At 46.6% G+C, this 17713-nt stretch overlaps 1 protein-coding gene across 1 annotated transcript; it reads right to left on the reverse strand.

Moving 5' to 3' along the window:
* Positions 1-5513: 5513 nt before the first annotated feature.
* On the reverse strand, positions 5514-16625 carry LOC125917361 (chloride intracellular channel protein 5-like). The gene is made up of 2 exons (XM_049623583.1): positions 16287-16625; positions 5514-10013 (listed from the first exon to the last, which is right to left on the reverse strand). The coding sequence occupies exons 1-2, from the start codon at positions 16476-16478 to the stop codon at positions 9846-9848; spliced, it is 360 nt and encodes a 119-aa protein (XP_049479540.1). The 5' UTR covers positions 16479-16625; the 3' UTR covers positions 5514-9845.
* Between the last annotated feature and the right edge of the window lie 1088 nt (positions 16626-17713).

The raw sequence follows: 17713 nt of genomic DNA on the forward strand, positions 1-17713 counted from the left end.
CTAATGTTTCCAAAGCCATAAGTCAGAGAGGAACCCTGCCCCTCCCACGCATATCCATAGACAGCTTCTCACCATGTTCCTAACACCCTTAAGGCTATACCGACAGGGTATAAACTGAGTTTGATCTAGAGTAGCAATCCTTATGTCGCCAAAAGTATTTCTTTTTCTTTTTAAATTCCCTCACATTTGATCTAAAGAAGGAATTCTATGTGTTTCTGTTCTACTTAAAAATACACCAAGGAGTCCAAAGGGGAGCAAATAAACCAGTTTATACTCGACTCATTCCATGATGTGGCAGCTTCATGGATATGTAGTAGCTAAATACTGGAGGAGGAAACTTGCACACTCCCTTCTAAGAGAAAGAAAACCTAAAGACAGTAAAGAAAGTAGAATTGTGCACTTAGGAGAGATCCTCAGCAAGTGGGTAAGTAGACAACCATCGGGAGCATGTCACTTCTCAAACTGAGAAGAATTGAAAAAGGATGAATCTCTATACTGGCAATGATGTAAGAAAATAAGCATTCGTATTCTTCTGATAAGAGAGTGAGTTTAGAACAATCTGGAGGCAAATTTAGTAACACATAATAGGTGTCTTAAAAGATGCATGCCATTTGATTGAGTAATTTCACTTCCAGAAGTCAATTCTACAGGGAAAATAGAGGTAATGAAGAATCTAGCTTACTGGAACTTCATAATAGCATTGATGATTAGTTAAAAACTTAGAAAAATCCTAAAGGTCAAATAATAGGCAGCTGATTAGATAGATTATGATACACAAGAATGATGTTATAGATGTTATGGAAAAGGGACATGGAAAGATGTTCACGATATGTGAGTGGGAAAAAAAAAAACACTGAAAAATGGTAAGCAGAATGCCAGTTGACAATTACCAAAACAAAACAAACAAGAAAAAAACACCAGAAAAACTTGATTTTAAAAAGTTACATTTATTAGATTGATTTCAATCAAAAAGAACACCTCTTTGACAGAGTCTTAGCAGTGTTAGAGGAGGGAGGTTGGGAAGGATATTTACAGGGTTTCAGAGCCAGAGTCCTGTGACTATAAGGTGGGTCTCACCAGGTAAGGGGCTGGTTATGACTGGGTAGTTGATGACATAATAATTTTGAATTGGCGGTCACAGTAAGGTAAGGTCTTGAAGCAAATACTGTTGAGTAAGATGCTGGTTTTAATAAGTAAGCAAGTAACAAGTTTGTTACTATTCTTGTCTGGTCCCAGTATTATCCGGCAGAAAAACAGGAAAAAGTGCTTTACTCATAACTGTTTATCATAGAGACAGGAAAGTTCAGTGGTTTTAGCTCTTAATCATAGCTCTTTTTTGGTGAAAAAAAATATATTCACGTTTATATTTCTATCTCACTAGAAAAAGTCTAGGAAGATAATCATTTACACATTAAAGGTGGTGGTTATCCCTGGGGTCCCATGGGTGGCTCAGTCGGTTAAGTGTCCGACTTCAGCTCAGGTAACGATCTCACGGTTCATGAGTTCGAGCCCCCCATCGGGCTCTGGTGCGGACAGCTCGGAGCCTGGAGCCTGCTTCGGATTCTGTGTCTCCCTCTCTCTCTGCCCCTCTCCCACTCATGCTCTGTCTCTCTCTGTCTCACAAAAATAAATAAACATTAAAAAAAATTTTAGAAAAAGGTGGTTATCTCTGGATGGAAGGATTACAGGTATTAACTTCTTTGCTTCTCTGTATTTTCTAAATTTGCTCTAATGAACATATATTCAGAAAAAAAAGATTTATCTGTTTAACTCATATGTAACCAGACTATGCCAGAACTACAGTATCCAGAGTCACCCTCACTTCAGAGCATCTAGTCTTCTTGTAAATATAACATGCCATCTATGCAGAATTTTGTGGCCAGCTTGGGAAACTGGCTAAACCATTCCCTAATCACAACCATGCAATCCAATAAGCATCAGGCAACTCTCCATCTTTTCAGACAGACAAACAAATGCTGTGTAGACTGCTTAGGAGGCCCCATTGGTCAAAAATATAATGGAAGCATATTTAACCAACAGATGCCTGTTTCTCTCCTAGACTCACGGTTATCACCCCCTCTTCAGAGTTCTGGTGCAGTGGGTGTCGGGGAAATGAGCTGTGAGATATGAGGTGAACCCAGAAGCCTAGAATACTGACTCATGACCTCTCCAGTGAACCACTAATGGATGTTTTTGAGCAAATAATATTTGCTGAGTGCTAGACAAGGTGAGGCGTGGTACAAACATTGGATAGCTGACATCCCGCCCCTTAAAAGAGCTTAGTTGTGGGGTTTTTTTGTTTGTGTTTTTGTTTTAGGAGCTTGGGTTTCAATTGGGGAAGGGGTGGTGAGGAGCAACGAGCACACAGGCACAATTCCAAATGCACAAAATGGCATGCAACCAAGCACTGCTCCACAGGTGGGGGAGCACTTCATTCTATGCTGGCCCCATTACAGTATTTGTATCGTGGGTCTTGCATGGTCCAGTCTCTGCGTCATATATTCATTTGGAGATAAGAAGCTTTGGGTTATCAAGCTATCCTAGTCAAAGGAGGTTAAACTCAGACTTTTTTTTTTTTAATTTCCATACTTCTTACTGACAATCTTACCAAAATTTGATCTGCTTTATTTTCTGCAGCTAATGACGCAAAGTGCAGGTCCCCAGGGTCATTTCAATTGCACATAGATATCGATTTCATGGAATGTGAACTCAAAAGATAGGAGAGTGACATACATGTGCATTGATCCCAAGACCAACTGAAGTTTACTTTAGAAGAAAGGAAAAGAGCGGCGCTTGGGTGGCTCAGTCGGTTGAGCGTCCAACTTCGATTCAGGTCATGATCTCATGGCTTGTGAGTTCGAGCCCCGTGTCGGGCTCTGTGCTGACAGCTCAGAGCTGGAGCCTGCTTCTGATTCTGTGTCTCCCTCTCTCTCTCTGCCCCTCCCCTGTTCTGTCTCTCTCTCTCTCTCCCTCTCTCTCTCTCTCAAATATAAATCAACATAGAAAAGGGAAGGGAAGGAAAGGGAAGGGAAGAAAAGAAAAGGGGGCTCCTGGGTGACTCAGTCAGTTGAGCGTCTGACTTCTGCTCAGGTCATGATCTCACAGTTCTTGAGTTCGAGCCCTGCATTGGGCTCTCTGCTGTCAGCACAGAGCTTGCTTCAGATCCTCTGTCCTCCCCTCTCTCTGTTCCTCCTTCCCCCACCTCAAAAATAAATAAACATTTAAAAAAAAAAAAAAACAATCCACCAGTTCCAAATACCCAAGTCTTTTCTGGTGATCAGCTTCTTCCATTAAGGAGGATCACAATGAGACCTTCTAATAGACTGATAGTTCCAATTGGTTGAAATGTCTTTTCACTGGAAATAACCCTTTATTACCTATAAGCACTCTTCATCAAGGATCTCATCACTTCAAATAAGGAACTTTCGTAACCCTCTTGGGGAAATGGGCCCAGAAAGTTCACAGAGTTAATGTAGTGATGGATTTAGGATTACAAGTCGGACCTGCTATTTTCAACTCTGACCCTCCTCCAGTCTGATACCCCAGTTCTTTTCCTACAAGGTAAAACTTATTGGGGATTCTGGGGATCTTAGCTAGTAGACATAAACATGAAAGAGACACGGCTCATGACACTTGTAAGTACAATGAGACGCTCTTGTCCCCCAAGGGCACTTTCTTGGCAGGTTCTCTGGAACAGGACTCTGTTCTCCTTAATGCCAGGCACAGGCACCGCCACTCATGTGCCCCTTGGTTTCATCACCACGCGATTAAGGAAACCAAGATGCAGAGAAATGAAGTCTCCCGTGCTCTCAGCTCTTGGTCAGCCTATGGAGCCAACAATGGGAACACGGAACACCTCCTGGCTGGGCACTCTGATGACCAAACTGACTCTTAAAAACAGCGGTGGGGCGCTTGGGTGGCTTGGCCAGTTAAGCGTCCGACTCTTGATCTCAGCTCAGGTCACGTTCTCACCGTTCCTGAGACCAAGCCCTGCGATGAGCTCTGTGCTGACAGTGCGGAGCCTGCTTGGGATTCTCTTTCTCTCTCCCTCTCTCCCTCTCTCCCTGTCTCGCCTCTCTCTCTCTCTCTCTCTCTCTCTCTCAAAATAAACAAACACTTAAAAAACAAACAAGAACAGCAACAACAACAAACTTGGCTAATACACCACTTAAGATGCCTTTGGCTGCCTGTAATAACAAACATACAAACACCCTTCAATGCTCTAGGATGCATTACGGAACAGGAAATGAAGAGTGAGAGCCACTGGCAGGGTTGGCTGATTCAGCAGCTCAGTGGTCCATTCCAGGAGGCAGGCTCCCTCCATTCTTGGAGAGAATGTGGTGTATTACCTGAAGCACACCCCTCATGGTCTCCCTGGGTGGCAGCATTTCCAGGCCTCACGCCCGCGTCCAGGAGCAGCCTCAGAGGCAGTGACTTAGGGAGTCACTTCTTCAGACCAAGGAGATCTTTCTCAGAAGTTCCTGAACAAATCTCCTTTCATAATACTGGGTGGAACTTGGTCAAGAACCCACTCTGAAGTCAACCACAGCCGGAAGGACAGGATCAGACCCTTCATGATTCACCCCCTGGAACTGGGGTTGGAACCACGTTTACCTGAGTCCTATGAAGGTAGGGAGTAGGAAGGAGTGGGGAGGAAGGCCCCGGACCCAGTCAGAGCTCTGCCTGAGGAAGCCAGGGGATGGTCAGGAGGGAGGGAAACCATCGACAGCATCAACTACACCTACTCTGAGCGACAGGCCACCTCTGATGGGAGTTCCTGGAGTTGGGTGTTACCTCCCTTCCAAGGTGAGGAGAGCCTATTCTGACAGAGCAGGAAAGACTCAGGAAACTGAATGCTCATAGAGGTCCCGTTGGGTGTTCATGCTGGCTTCAAGTAAAACTTACTAAAGACTCTGGGGACCCTAATCTAGAGTCAGTGATGTTCTAGGGGTAGAAAGTAGGGCCACGAACCCTGACAGGGCTAGGTAACCGGGGGGGGGGGGGGGGGGGGGGACAAGAGAGAGTTTGGGGTGCAGGTGGACCAGTATTTTAAAGTACTCCTTAAATCATATCTGGATTGTCACTGTTTGCCTACCCCCAAGTGTGACCCTACAGATTGGCAACTGAAAGGAGAAACATGAAGAAACGTCAGTGTATTTCTTGACCCAGCCCACGTTCTATAGAATAGAATCGAATTCATTCTTGCTAAAATAAAAATTGATTTTTGGATGACTGGGTCACAAGCTTCTTGCTTTTCCTTCCCCTCTTCCTCTTTTTATTTGCTTTTGATTTTTAAGAATAATGAACATATTCTCTTTTATAATGGGAAAACAGAATAACCCTTATTTGGAAAAAAAAAGGGGTATTTCACACTTCTCATTTAGAACAGCATAGGAAATCCCCACCTCAAATAAGCAGTCTGAGGATCGCGTTTGTAATATTTGAAAATAAACCAACTTTATTTGAATCAGCCAATACCAATCAAGACTGGAAAACAAATTTCTAACTGCTTCAGATTCATGAAGAAAACATTCAACAATATCTTCATTAAAAGGCAACTTATATTTATTAAGGCTTGAAAGCATGTCTTAGTACTTTATCACCACAGTTAAAGGTCTTGAGAAAATCAAGTGACCATCATTTGGAGTGTCTTTCTAAAATGAAATTTTGTCCTTCTATAAAAGCTAGGCATCTTTTGCTAAATTAGCTACACGCCAGCTTTCCAAATGGGAAAAACAGGAAATCAGGAAAGGAAGACAAATTCAAACATCAGCCGGATATTATATATTTTAAGTATAGGCATAATCGATAATATGAAATCGCTAACTATACATAAAATACCTTAGATAATTGGATCCTTAAAACTATGGTTTTCCAAAAAAAGATTGCTTTTAGTGACACACAGATTAGCCCAAACCCTATAATGAAGCAATCCTCCATTTTATTTTTGGTGGGTAAGGGGAACATTGGATCTAATTCCTCAGGTAACATTAGGCAAAATTATGCACACTTTGGATCATACCGAATGATGAAAGGAAAGCATCCTGAAACTAAGCTGCGAGAAGAATATTGGCAAAGGTCGAGGAACAGGCATTCATGAAGGGGGCTTCATGCTTGGTTTGAATGCTAAAAAGCACTGGATAGAAGACAATGGTCTTGTTTGCAGAAAGGGCTCCAAGCCCAAAGATGTTCAGCCCCAGATGTGGAACATGCATACTTTTCTCTAACGCTTACAATTCTTTTCAATGGCATATCAAAAACGACGAAGTGATCCCTTAGGAATCAATGAACTTAGTTTTACTAATGACTTAATACTGCTTCATCTTTCCAAGGAGAGAGACACTGGCATCTTGATTCACTCTGCTATCAAAAAGGCTCCTGGCCACTGGCAATAGTGGTGCGTCAAATACATCTCCTGCTGCCTCTAAACCAACTGATTTTTAGACACAGACCTCAATGGTTTCTCGCCACGGAAAACTCTTACTAACACACCCTCCTGACTCTGTCCCTTTCTTAAATTCTATTTGCCTAAGCCTCCTGGGATTCTTAGATCTGCAGATTCTTAGGTCTGTTCCAGGCATCATCCACTTTGCAACAATTCTAAGATGCTGGCGTCGTCTGCCTGCAGAGTGGCCAGAGGGCACAGATGTCGTGAAGAGCTTCCGTTGTTTCATTTGATAAATGCTAGCATGTGTAGCTCAGGAAACTTCACTCTTGGTGAAGCCTTTTTTCTAATGAAAAGGCCAAGATCCTTGCTGGCCCCACCAGCGGGGGATGTGAACACCAAAAACAGTGGCATTTCCTGGGAAGCTGAAACCGTCCGAGATTGTATGACCAAATAAAAGTGGTTTTCACTTTTCACAGCCTGTGATTCTGAATTGTCAGGCATCTGAATTCCCTTATCAGGGGATAAAGACACACAATAGAAGGGACCATTATCCAGCCCATCTTATAAAGTTATTAAAATCATATCCAATACCTTCTCTCTGGGCCATCCTGAGAGGCAGCCCAGCCTGACAGATGGGTAAATTCTACACAGTTATTCTAAGTTGGGTTCTCCTTTCTGCCTCTGCCTCCCACCATGCTATCCCATAAAAATCAAATAAAACAGTGACACGGAAACCAAAGAAGAAAAATAAATCCCAAACAAAATAGGATCTCATCCCAAACCTTTTCAAATGCCAATGAAATGTTTTCTGAAGGATCAGTATTCATTCGAGACCGGCGACAAGGGTGACCTCCTCTTAAAACTCTGGAGTCTACACTGCAAACCTTGAATACTTCCTGAGTTGGTTCTGGAGACACCTAAGGACCTCACCATACGGATGTTGGAAGATGATTTGCCATGTATATAACAAGGTTATGGCCAAGATTCTTCAGGGAGGCTGCAGAATCTGGAGGCAAATCTCTTTTGGAAAAAAATAATCAGAAGATAATATTATTGTTACTTAAAAATATTCTAATAAATCTGGTCATAAAACATTAAAGCTCTCAGTCAATACTCGTATTATATAGTAATCTACTGTTGAAAGAAAAAAGATATTCCTGAATCAAGTACTCAGAAGTGCTTTCCATCTATAACTCTGCCCCCTGTGTTAAATGGTTATAAGTGATCACGTAACTGCCCCCCCAAACTCGTGCCTTAATATTTATGTAAAACTAAGTCAGCCACAGAAGGAATATCTAGAAACAACCATGTTGATTTGGTTTGGCTTGTTTTTAAAGACTCGCCAACGCTGAATTCTGACAATCAAATCAGTCATTAGTATCTGACAACTCGTGTGGGGAGCCATCCCCCCCGGGTGGCCTGTTTTCTGTCGCGCTGGCCATGCTAACACCTACCTGCTTCAAGAACAGCACCACTGTGGGTCTCTGGAAAGTAAACTGCCTCTTAGGTCATCATGCCTGTGTTGGTCAACTCAGGAAGGGGTTTCTGGGGACAACAGGATTTACACTAATTCAAAGTCTCTTGGGATCATTCAAGACTTCATCTCCCAAGAGGCCTGTCTGGGGCTTTACTGTAGAGTAAAAGGGGCCATTTCCTCAGCATTCTCCTTTTTAAACATGTCTCGGGACTAAGTTCCCGGGAAGTCCCAGGGAAGGTTCCTTTAGGGGTGGAAATGAATCGACTCCTCCTGCCCTTGCAAAGCTCTCAGGCTAATAAAATGTCCTACTGAGAAATTTCCTCTTCCTCAGTGGGCTAAGGGGTCCCCTGTTTCCTCCCCAATGCTCAGATCTGTGTGCCATTTTTGTTCTCCAGAGCTCCCTGGAGGTAGGTGGGTCTGGGGCCTGCCAGGTTGAAGATGCACAGATGTCTTCACGGAAAGGCCCCATGCTGTCCTGCCACCCTTCCTGAGCAACGAGCCAGGTCCCGAGGCTTTCTAGCACTTGGAAGCCTCATCCTGTGGCAGGTGGCTTTTCTCATAGGGTGTTCACCAGGATAGGGGGCCGATGGTTAGCTCATTTCCCTGAGTTTCCTCTGCCCGGGTCCCCAGGCTCAAGCCAGGTGAGCTTTGAAGGAGGTGACACTCAAGGAGAGTGACCAAGGAGAGAAATACCAACTAAAAAATATCCTTTTTCATCTGGCAGGTGAGTCAGATGGCAGGAAAATTAGCCCAGATGGGGCACATATTTTTCTTCAAGTTCAAACCACATGGTTTCCCAGTCAGAAAGGCCCATGGACTTTCTTCCTAAGGTGTTCCATGACCATGCCACCTCCCAAATGGACCCATCACCCGATGGAGGCTGCAGCCGACTCAGCCAGGAGCGCCCAGCTAGCAGACCCAAGACCCACATCCAGGAGCAACTTGAAGGAACTGGAAAGTCATGTTTGGCCAATTCTTGGGTTTTTTTGTTATAGGGTTCGCAGTGATATATAACATCAGCAGTTCAAGACTTAGGGAGATCATAAGAGAGAAGACCTATCTGAAACATTGCCAGGGAACATGGAGCCTCATGAAGAACTTCTTCACCCAACCGTCCCCCCCCCCCCATCTGCTTTCTCCAAGACTGAAATTCACTCGTGGATCAAACGTAATCTCCACCAAAACAACTACCCCTAAAGCAAGCAAAATCCATGGCTGGTAGACCCCGTGGTCCTTTTGGCATTGACGCTCCTCCTCTGGCCCTTCCCAGTCACTCTGCTTTGCAACTGCATGCCAACTTCCCTTCCTCGAAAGGCCTGGACAGTGTAAAAACAGAGGCTGGTGTCAGCCAGATACACGAGGGCATCGCAATGCCCTCAGCACGGCAGCAAACGGAGACTACGTCTGAAGTGGTTTTCCAATCTGGTCTTCAGCGCCCAGTGGGACAGCAGGTGTCAAGACTGGGTGTGTCTGTCACGTGCCCAATCCCCAGCCTGCCTGTCCTCCGTTCACTCTCTCCATCTCCCCCAAACGTAGCGGATCTGTTTCTACTAAGAACTACGATGGCATCTGTCCTTGGCCGTGGAGTTCCCAACAAAGAGGAGGGCGGAAGAGGGCACAGTGTCGCACGTTTTCCTAATGCAGCTGAGGAGAGGTTCTGATATTGGCGGAGGGGGCAGTGACGGTCCCTTACGTGGGTTCTCCAACACTGACCCCAGATGCACGGAACCCAGGCCAGGCCCAAAGGTTGAGAGCTTGACTATTTCTATCATTTCTGCTTGCAGATTCCTGCACGATCAGATGGGGTCGGCGCTGACCTTCCTAAGAGACAGCAGGCCGGGGTTCCATGAGGCCAGCAAGAGGCGGCCGGCTACAAAAAGGAGTGTCCCCGAGGCAACGCGGAAGAGGAGTGTGTGAGGCCGGAGTCCTTTGGGAGAAGCGGAGTCCTTCTGCTGGAGCGGTGGGGCAAGGTGGCCGAGCTCAGGACCGACTGAGGCGCTTGGCAACATCCGCGTAGGCCGACTCGATCTCCTTGTCTGCCGCACAGGTGTTGGTGAACTCATCCCGGGCATAGGCGTTCTTGAGGTACCGCCACAGGCCCGTCATCTCAGCGGGGAAATCGTAGTTGTGGTATTTCTTGGCCACAATCTACAACACAGGCGATAGGACAGATGGCGTGAGCGGGCAAAGCAAATCACTGAGAAGGAGTTAAGCGGCTTGACCTACCATGTGGCCTGGGAGGAAACCCAGCAGGCATCACAGGGGGCCATCAGCAAAGTGTCTGTGACACAAGCTGGCAAGCACTGCCTCCTTGTCATCTTATCTAAGCTTATTTATTTCTTAAGTAAATACAATTTGCCCTTTGACCTCGCCATTCTGCTTCTAGCGATGTTTCCTTAGGAAACAATCATGTACGTATACCAAGATTCAGCTACCCGTATATGATCATGGAACTAACAGTAAAAAAAAGAATGCAACGGTAAAAAAAAAAAAAGGTATAGAACACAAATGTCCGCCAATATCGAAATGGAGAAATACATCATCATACGTAAATACAGGGCCATTCCGGACAGCCATTGAAAATGATGCTGCAGGGGCGCCTGAGTTAAGCATCTGACTTTGGCTCAGGTCATGATCTCACGGTCCGTGAGTTCAAGCCCCACGTTGGGCTCTGTGCTGACAGCTCAGAGCTTGGAGCCTGCTTCAGATTCTGTGTCTCCCTCTCGCTCTGCCCCTCCCCCACTTGTACCCCCCTCTCTCAAAAATAAAGATTAAAAAAATTTTTTGAAAATAAAGTGCAGTATAAAATAAAATTTTTAAGAAGTGCAGTATCATGCATTTGGAGAAATGTGTGTGATTACTTAGAAGTACGGGTACCAAAATGTGATCAGTGGTTAAGTCTGACTGATCGAGCTATAAACTGTTTCCTGTTACCTACTCTGTTTTACCTAAGCACCCGTATTTTTAGGAGAGAATAAAAAGCATAAGGAGTGTAAGTTAGATGTGGGAATGGATAGGCAGGTTCTCGAATGAACAGATCTTGACTGGGAGTGAACGAATGGTGATTTTTATTCTGTCTGGAGTCTGCCACACGTGGGGGCTGTGGATGGGCATTCTGGGAAAGCGGAGTTCGTGCTGAAATGGTCGCACAGTGGTTAAAGCATGGGCTCTCGATCCCAGCTGAATGCATCTGGAATTTTTACTCCAGTACTTAATAGCTGTGTGGCCTTGGACTACTTACTTAGCCTCTCTGAGCTCCAATTTCTTTATCTCCCAAAGGAAGATAATAATAGAACCTATCCTGGAATAACAAATTAGTTAACACACACGAAACGTTTAGAGGGGTACCTGGCTCATACTGAGTGCTCGAGAAACATTACCTCCTCTTCTAATTCATTGAGACCCACCTTTTGCCCATTTGCATGCGTTCACAGATAAGGATAAGGTGGTCTTCGCTGAGGGTGACCTGTGTAGTTACACAGGGCCTCGAACTCAGAGGGGCCTGTTCTTGGTTTAATGCTCTGCTGTCACCATCTGGAAATTCTGAGTACTTTTTTTTTTTTTAACAGGGCCCCCTTTATTGTCACTGTACTTTGGGGTCCACACATTAGCCGTTCTTGCCTCGAGCCCTCGGGGGGCTAGGGTGGGAACAATAAAGAGTAGCCTCTCTCCTAAGGCACTGACTTCTGACTCCTTTCCTCGCTTTCTTTTTAGAGAGGTTGTCAGACTGCTGACCCTGGGATCCTCCCACTCAGAGAACCCCCCCCCCCCCCGCCACCCCAATTCAGCTACTCTGGACTTTCACCTTCATGTTGATGCCCGTGATGTTCAGGGTCCCCTAGAGAGCTGTGCTGAGTGAGGGCAACGATGAGGGAGGGCAGGAAAAGCTCAGCCTCATCAATTTGACCACATTCCCAAGGAGCACGCATCTCCCCCTCCCTATTCTTCAGTTTGGAACGTCTGTTACATACTAAGCTCTGTTCTATTCTGAATTGCAATTACTGTTTTCATATCCTCTCTCTCTTCTCTAGCTTGTGAGCAGTAGGAGGACAGGAACCACAACTTCTTCATTTCTGTACTGCCTGATAATCTCAATGACACGGTTTATAAGCATAGCGACACTAGCAAATACTTATCTACCCTGCACCCTGCTCTAGGCTCCACCTTAAGCCCTCTGCAAGCTACTTTAAATCTCTAAATAACTTTATAAGGAAGAGTGTATTATATTCCCATTTTTACAGACGTGGAAAGTAAGGCAAAGGGAAGTTAAATAAGTAAAGGTTCCATAAACAGTTGTACGGAATCTTTACTATCTTCAGTTATCCCAAATCAGAGTGCATCTCCTAGAGTCAAACGTAAGAAACGTACTTTTAAAGACCAGAGGTCCTCAGCAATGAACAAACTGAAGCCACAAGAGATTCAATGGCTTACACAACATTACACAGGAAATGAATTAATTCGACCAACATCTACTGAGTAATCACTAATATATTTATTCCGGTCCTTGCTTTTCTTTTCTTTTTTTTTTTTTATTTGAGTGTAGTTGACGTGCAATGTTACATTAGTTTCAGGTGTACAACCCCGTGATTCAGCCAAGTTTCCGTGCTGTGCTGTGCACAGCCACAGTGTAGCTCCTATCTGTCACCACAGGACACTATCAGTATCACTGACTATGTTCCTTAGGCCCTGCCTTTTAGTCCTGTGACAGTCCTTCCCTCCTAATCTGCGGTCCTCTCCACGGGGCTACCGAGCCCTGTGCAAATGATGCAGGAACCGCTATACTCAGAATCTCTCTTGTGCCAGTTATTCAGCTATAGCTGCTGATCTCCAAACCACCCTTGGGCTTGTTTCTTCCAGCCCCTGGGGCAGGGACTCTGCAAATCACATCTCTGCTTTGCCAGTGACTCCCTGTGAGACTCTGTCATGAGGGGGCGCTAGAGAGAGAGTCTGCAAGGCTGGAGGAGGGAGAAGAGACGTCCCTTCCCTTCCTAGGCATTCTGTTCCTCTCAGTCCCCTTTGCTCCCGCAGTGGCAACTGACTCCAGTTTTCTTGTTTTGCCTACACTAGCGGAACCCGTGCATCACCCCGTCTGAGAGAGGCCAGCACACGACAGTGACTCCTCTGGACTGTCCTCTTAACTCCGCCTCCAGTGCTGGCTCGGCGCGCCCCACCTCAGAGGTCCAAGGTTCAGCTCTGCAGGGGCCCCTCATCTAAGTTTCCAAGTTTAGATAATTCTGACCTCTTCCGTTTACCTCTGCTGCCCTGGGGGTTGTAGCTGCCTCATCCTGGTGAAATGTCATGGTACACTTTGCCTTCCTAGATCTTCAGTACTTAGTGCTTCTTTCTATTAAATTCTTTTGGTGGGGCGCCTGGGTGGCTCAGTCGGTTGAGCAACCGACTCTTGATTTTAGCTCCGGGCAAGATGCCAGGATTGTGGGATCGAGCCCTGCATCGAGCTCCATGCTGAGCATAGATCCTGCTTAAGATCCTCTCTCTGTCTCTCTCTCTCTTTTTCTCTCTCTGCCCCTCTCTCCAGCTCATCTCTCTCTCTCTCTCTAAAATGAAAAAAAAATTAAATTCTCTTGGCTAAGATAACTGGTCTGGTGTGGTCACTGGAGAAGCCATCCCCACAATGTTGCGTCCGGCTCAGGTGTGGCTAAAAAAGCAAAGGGGATGGAATCTGAGTCCTCTGGCAGAGCACCGGCCATAAGCAAATGCCGGGTCCAACAGACACTGCCCGTTCACCTTGGCCTTCCCCTATTCACCGCAGGGTGAGGGCCCTTGGGTTTGCCCAAGAGCCTTTGAGAAGAAGTTGTCCCTGCCCCGGCAAGAGCAAGTCCCTGCAGGATCCGCGGGTCACACGCTGACCGACAGAGCGGCCTCAAGTCCCTCCGTGCTGGGATCTGTTTTCATTTTTAAAAGATACGACATGAGATTTAAAACAGCAGAAAAGCAATTTATGGACATAGACTTGTGTTCATGCCTCCCTTCCTGTTTGCTTCAGGGGCTGAAGCAGGTCACTGTGCTAGGCAGGGGTCCCAGTGGCCCCGAGAGAAGGCCCGCCATGCCCCTCCCTGCCCGGATCTGCACGCCCTGAGCCTTGGCCACAGAACCGGCTATTTCCTCGCATGTCGGTTTGACTTGAGGAGCCAAGGACTAGAAGGGAGCCAGACAGCACGAGTTCAAACCAGGCTCTCAGGCAGGATGAAGATGAACCTGAACGAGAGCCAGGCAAGAGAGAGAGAGGGAGGGAGAACGCACGCGCAAGAGAGCAGGCGGGGATGCGCGCACGGAGCTCTGACGTTCACAGGAACTTCCACGCTCCTGCTCTGAATTTGCTCTTTCATATGAAAACAGTTAGCTCCCACAGCCCAGATTAGGTTTTGGCATCAGAAGCCAAACTTGACTTGGCTCCCCCTTCACTCTTTCTTCATGTCGGGGGTTTGCCAGGTCTCTGGGATCTGATAAGCTGGATCAGCAGAAATATGAGGAGACAGAAGGCGAGGCCCAGCCTTGTCCCCTCCAAGGCCGCCATCCCCCCCACCCCCGCCCCGCCCCGATCCCCAGCTTCTCCAAGGACACGGGTGTCGCATCATCGTTTAGGGCTAGGAGGCACTGGAGGAGTCGAAGGATGAAGCACGGGGCCTGGGAGATCCATTTGTTTACCTTATTTGACAAGAGATTCTTCAAGACAGAAGAAAAGAGCGAAGGAAGAGAGAGAAAGAGGCAAGAAGGAATATACTTCCTATCTCTTCATTGGGGCATGAGAAAAAAGAGTTCCAAAGAGATTAAATGACTCGCCCCAGCTCATGCTGTCAGGACTAGCATGGGGGTCTCACGCCTTTCTGAATGGGGGTCCTTCCGTTACACCACTCTGACGCAGTGTGGCTGACCTGGAATCACACCATCCCTAAGGGTGCCACTTGTAACTCAGGAAAAGAGAATAAAAGGCGTTTCCAGGGCTGTGGTGGTGCATGCAGTAATTAACAACCTGAAAGACGTGTAAGCTTGGGTGGACTTACAAGTAACCGTTGGCCTGGCCCCGAACCCAAAGTGCCTTCATATTCATAGGCTGCATTTTCCCAGCCTATCGGTAACGGCATGCATGATTCCCACCCAGTCTCCAGCTCTGACCAAGTCCCATGGCGCTTGCCCAGCTACGATCGCAATTCAAGCTGGTTGTGCTCTGATTGGAGGGAGGCCCGCGTTTCCAGCTCAGGACTACAGCTGAAACACGATAGGCAGATAGCCAGCTGATAAACGGTTCTTTTTACGAAGGGTAGAAGGAAAGTGGGTATGATAAAGTCACAAGCTAAGTGATGAAATGGCCAATCAGTGAGTATTTATGAAAGGGCCACCATGAACCCGCCCACCGTCATGCTTGGAGAAGCCACTATCCCCACAGAGCTGACTGCCTGAGACGTACGATACGAGTACGTATGAGAGTAGATGACGATCTAACTGCACGATCCCACTGTGTGTTTCTCTAGGCTGGTGAGGGCCGGGAAAGGAGGTAAGAAGAAGCATCAGTTTAGAGAGAGAATGTTGGGGCACCCTACTGTTGTCTTCAAATGAGATGAAACAGAGCAGTCCCGTTCCATGCTGTTCCAGGATACAAAGGGTGGCCTGGAGGCTGATGGGGCTCAATATAAGGATGTTTTAATAATCACTGCTGTCCAAAGGGATAGGGCTGACTCGCTAGGCAGGGGACTCTTCATCATCAGAAAGGTGCAATGACAGCTGCATGGAAGCCTGTCACAGACACACAGAAAGTGGTCCTGTTTGGGGTGGGAGATGGTTTGGGATGACCTTGGGATTCCCTTCTTTCCAACTCTCGGATCCTCCGATTCTTACAGGACAGGATTACACGGGGTGATGAAGTTGACCAGTGAGTGCAACCATGACAAGAAAATGATGTCACTTCTTACAGCCTCCAGCTCTTCAACTGATAGATGAGGAGGATGCTATATGCCTACCCTAGGGAGTTACTGAAGGGAATGAGAAGGCTCGCACATGAAGCAACTTCAGAGAGATGTGGGGGTGTGGCCAGTGAGAACCCAGGAGGCAGAGACAAGGAAGAAGTGCCCCCACTCACTCTCTCTCTCATACATGAAATGACAATGAGCTACTATGTATTGAGCCTTTACAATATGCCAGGCACTGTCACACTGTATTTACTCTCCCAGCCAAAAAGTAAGAATGAGAATAAGGAGGAAGTAATATATGCCTGTTTTACTGACACTCAGAGAGTCTATACAGCCACCAGGCAGTGGAAGCTGACTCTGGGTTCCTATTCGTGTGACTTCAGAGCCCAGACTCTGGACCGGCCGTGTGGCACTGTCCTTGACTCATCCACACAAGTGACCGGGCCTATGGCGGACCTGGATACAGTGAGCCACCTGCAGATAGAGCGGTCTTTACCTTGACCACATGGAGTTTGGGCAACAGATTGCAGTCGGCCAGGGTCAGCTCGTCCCCGTCTAGGAATTTGCGCCGGGACCTCTTGTCTTCATCCCCGCAAGTGTTGGCGTCGATCTCCTCTGGAAGAGGGGTGTTCAGGTAGTCATCCAGTTTCTTCAGTGCCTTGGTCAGGCCTTTCTCAAGGGCTGGCATGAAACAGCAAAAGAAGTATCTTTAGCAGACCTTCCTGCCACTGGCAACAACCGCAGGGACTTCGGAGTAAAGGGGCTCATCCCGAATCCTGTCCCCCTCGTCACACGGCCAGCTCCCCACACACTACAGAATACCTGGCAGTCACCAATCTAATGCAGTGGAAGAGGACTAAGTGGTCTGAAAAAGCAAACTTTTTTTTTATTAAAAAAAAAAAAGCTTTTGAATATTTATTTATTTTTGAGAGAGATTAGCGCAAGTGGAGGAGGGGCAGAGAGGGAGAGGGGGAGACAGGATCCAAAGCTGGCTCCGTGCTGACAGCACTGAGCCTGATGCAGGGCTCGATCGAACTCATGACCCATGAGATCACGACCTGAGCCGAAGTCGGACACCCCACCGACTGAGCTACCCAGGTGCCCCAGAAAAAGCAAACTTTAACCAAGCAATGTATACTAGCTAATCATTTGTGGAAAAAACATAAATATAGAAATACAACCATTAGGATATACGTCTGAGTTTTTAGAGTGCTTATCTCCAGTAGATATAATAATGACAGTTAATTTTCATTTTCTATTTTGCTTCTCTATATTTTGCCAATATTCCACAATCAACCCACATAATAATTTTGTAGAAAGGGCTCCTAAGTAAATAACAACTGCGTAAAATCCCTAGGACAGAGATATGCACCAGACTTTGCAGAAGCATTAACCATGGGAGCACTGACGAACCCAACCTGAGAAGGGAAGGTGACAAGGTTTGCAGGAAGACCTGACATAGGAAAGTAAACCACCTGTTTGGTGTTGCCCCTAGAGGACCAATGCATACCAGAAAGCCCTACTTCAGTTTAATCTAGAGAAGCTTGTTCTAAAAATCAGGGATGTCCAAAATGGAAGGGCCAGTGCACCAGAAATGCCCAGTCACAGCTGCGTGGAAACCTGTCACGGACACAGCTCAAAGAATGAACGTCCAAAGGAAGATCATGTGGTGGATGACGTTTGCAGTCTTGCCCCAGTAATTTCCTGCCGAGTAATTCATTTAGTCACAAGAGCAGAACAAAATATTCAAAAGAACAGCCGGATGGGGCGCCTGGGTGGCTCAGTCGGTTAAGCGGCTGACTTCGGCTCAGGTCACGATCTCGCGGTCCGTGAGTTCGAGCCCCACGTCGGGCTCTGTGCTGACAACTCAGAGCCTGGAGCCTGTTTCAGATTCTGTGTCTCCCTCTCTCTGACCCCCCCCCA

This window comes from Panthera uncia, unplaced genomic scaffold, assembly GCF_023721935.1.
Source record: "Panthera uncia isolate 11264 unplaced genomic scaffold, Puncia_PCG_1.0 HiC_scaffold_1758, whole genome shotgun sequence".
NCBI classification, from domain to species: domain Eukaryota; kingdom Metazoa; phylum Chordata; class Mammalia; order Carnivora; family Felidae; genus Panthera; species Panthera uncia.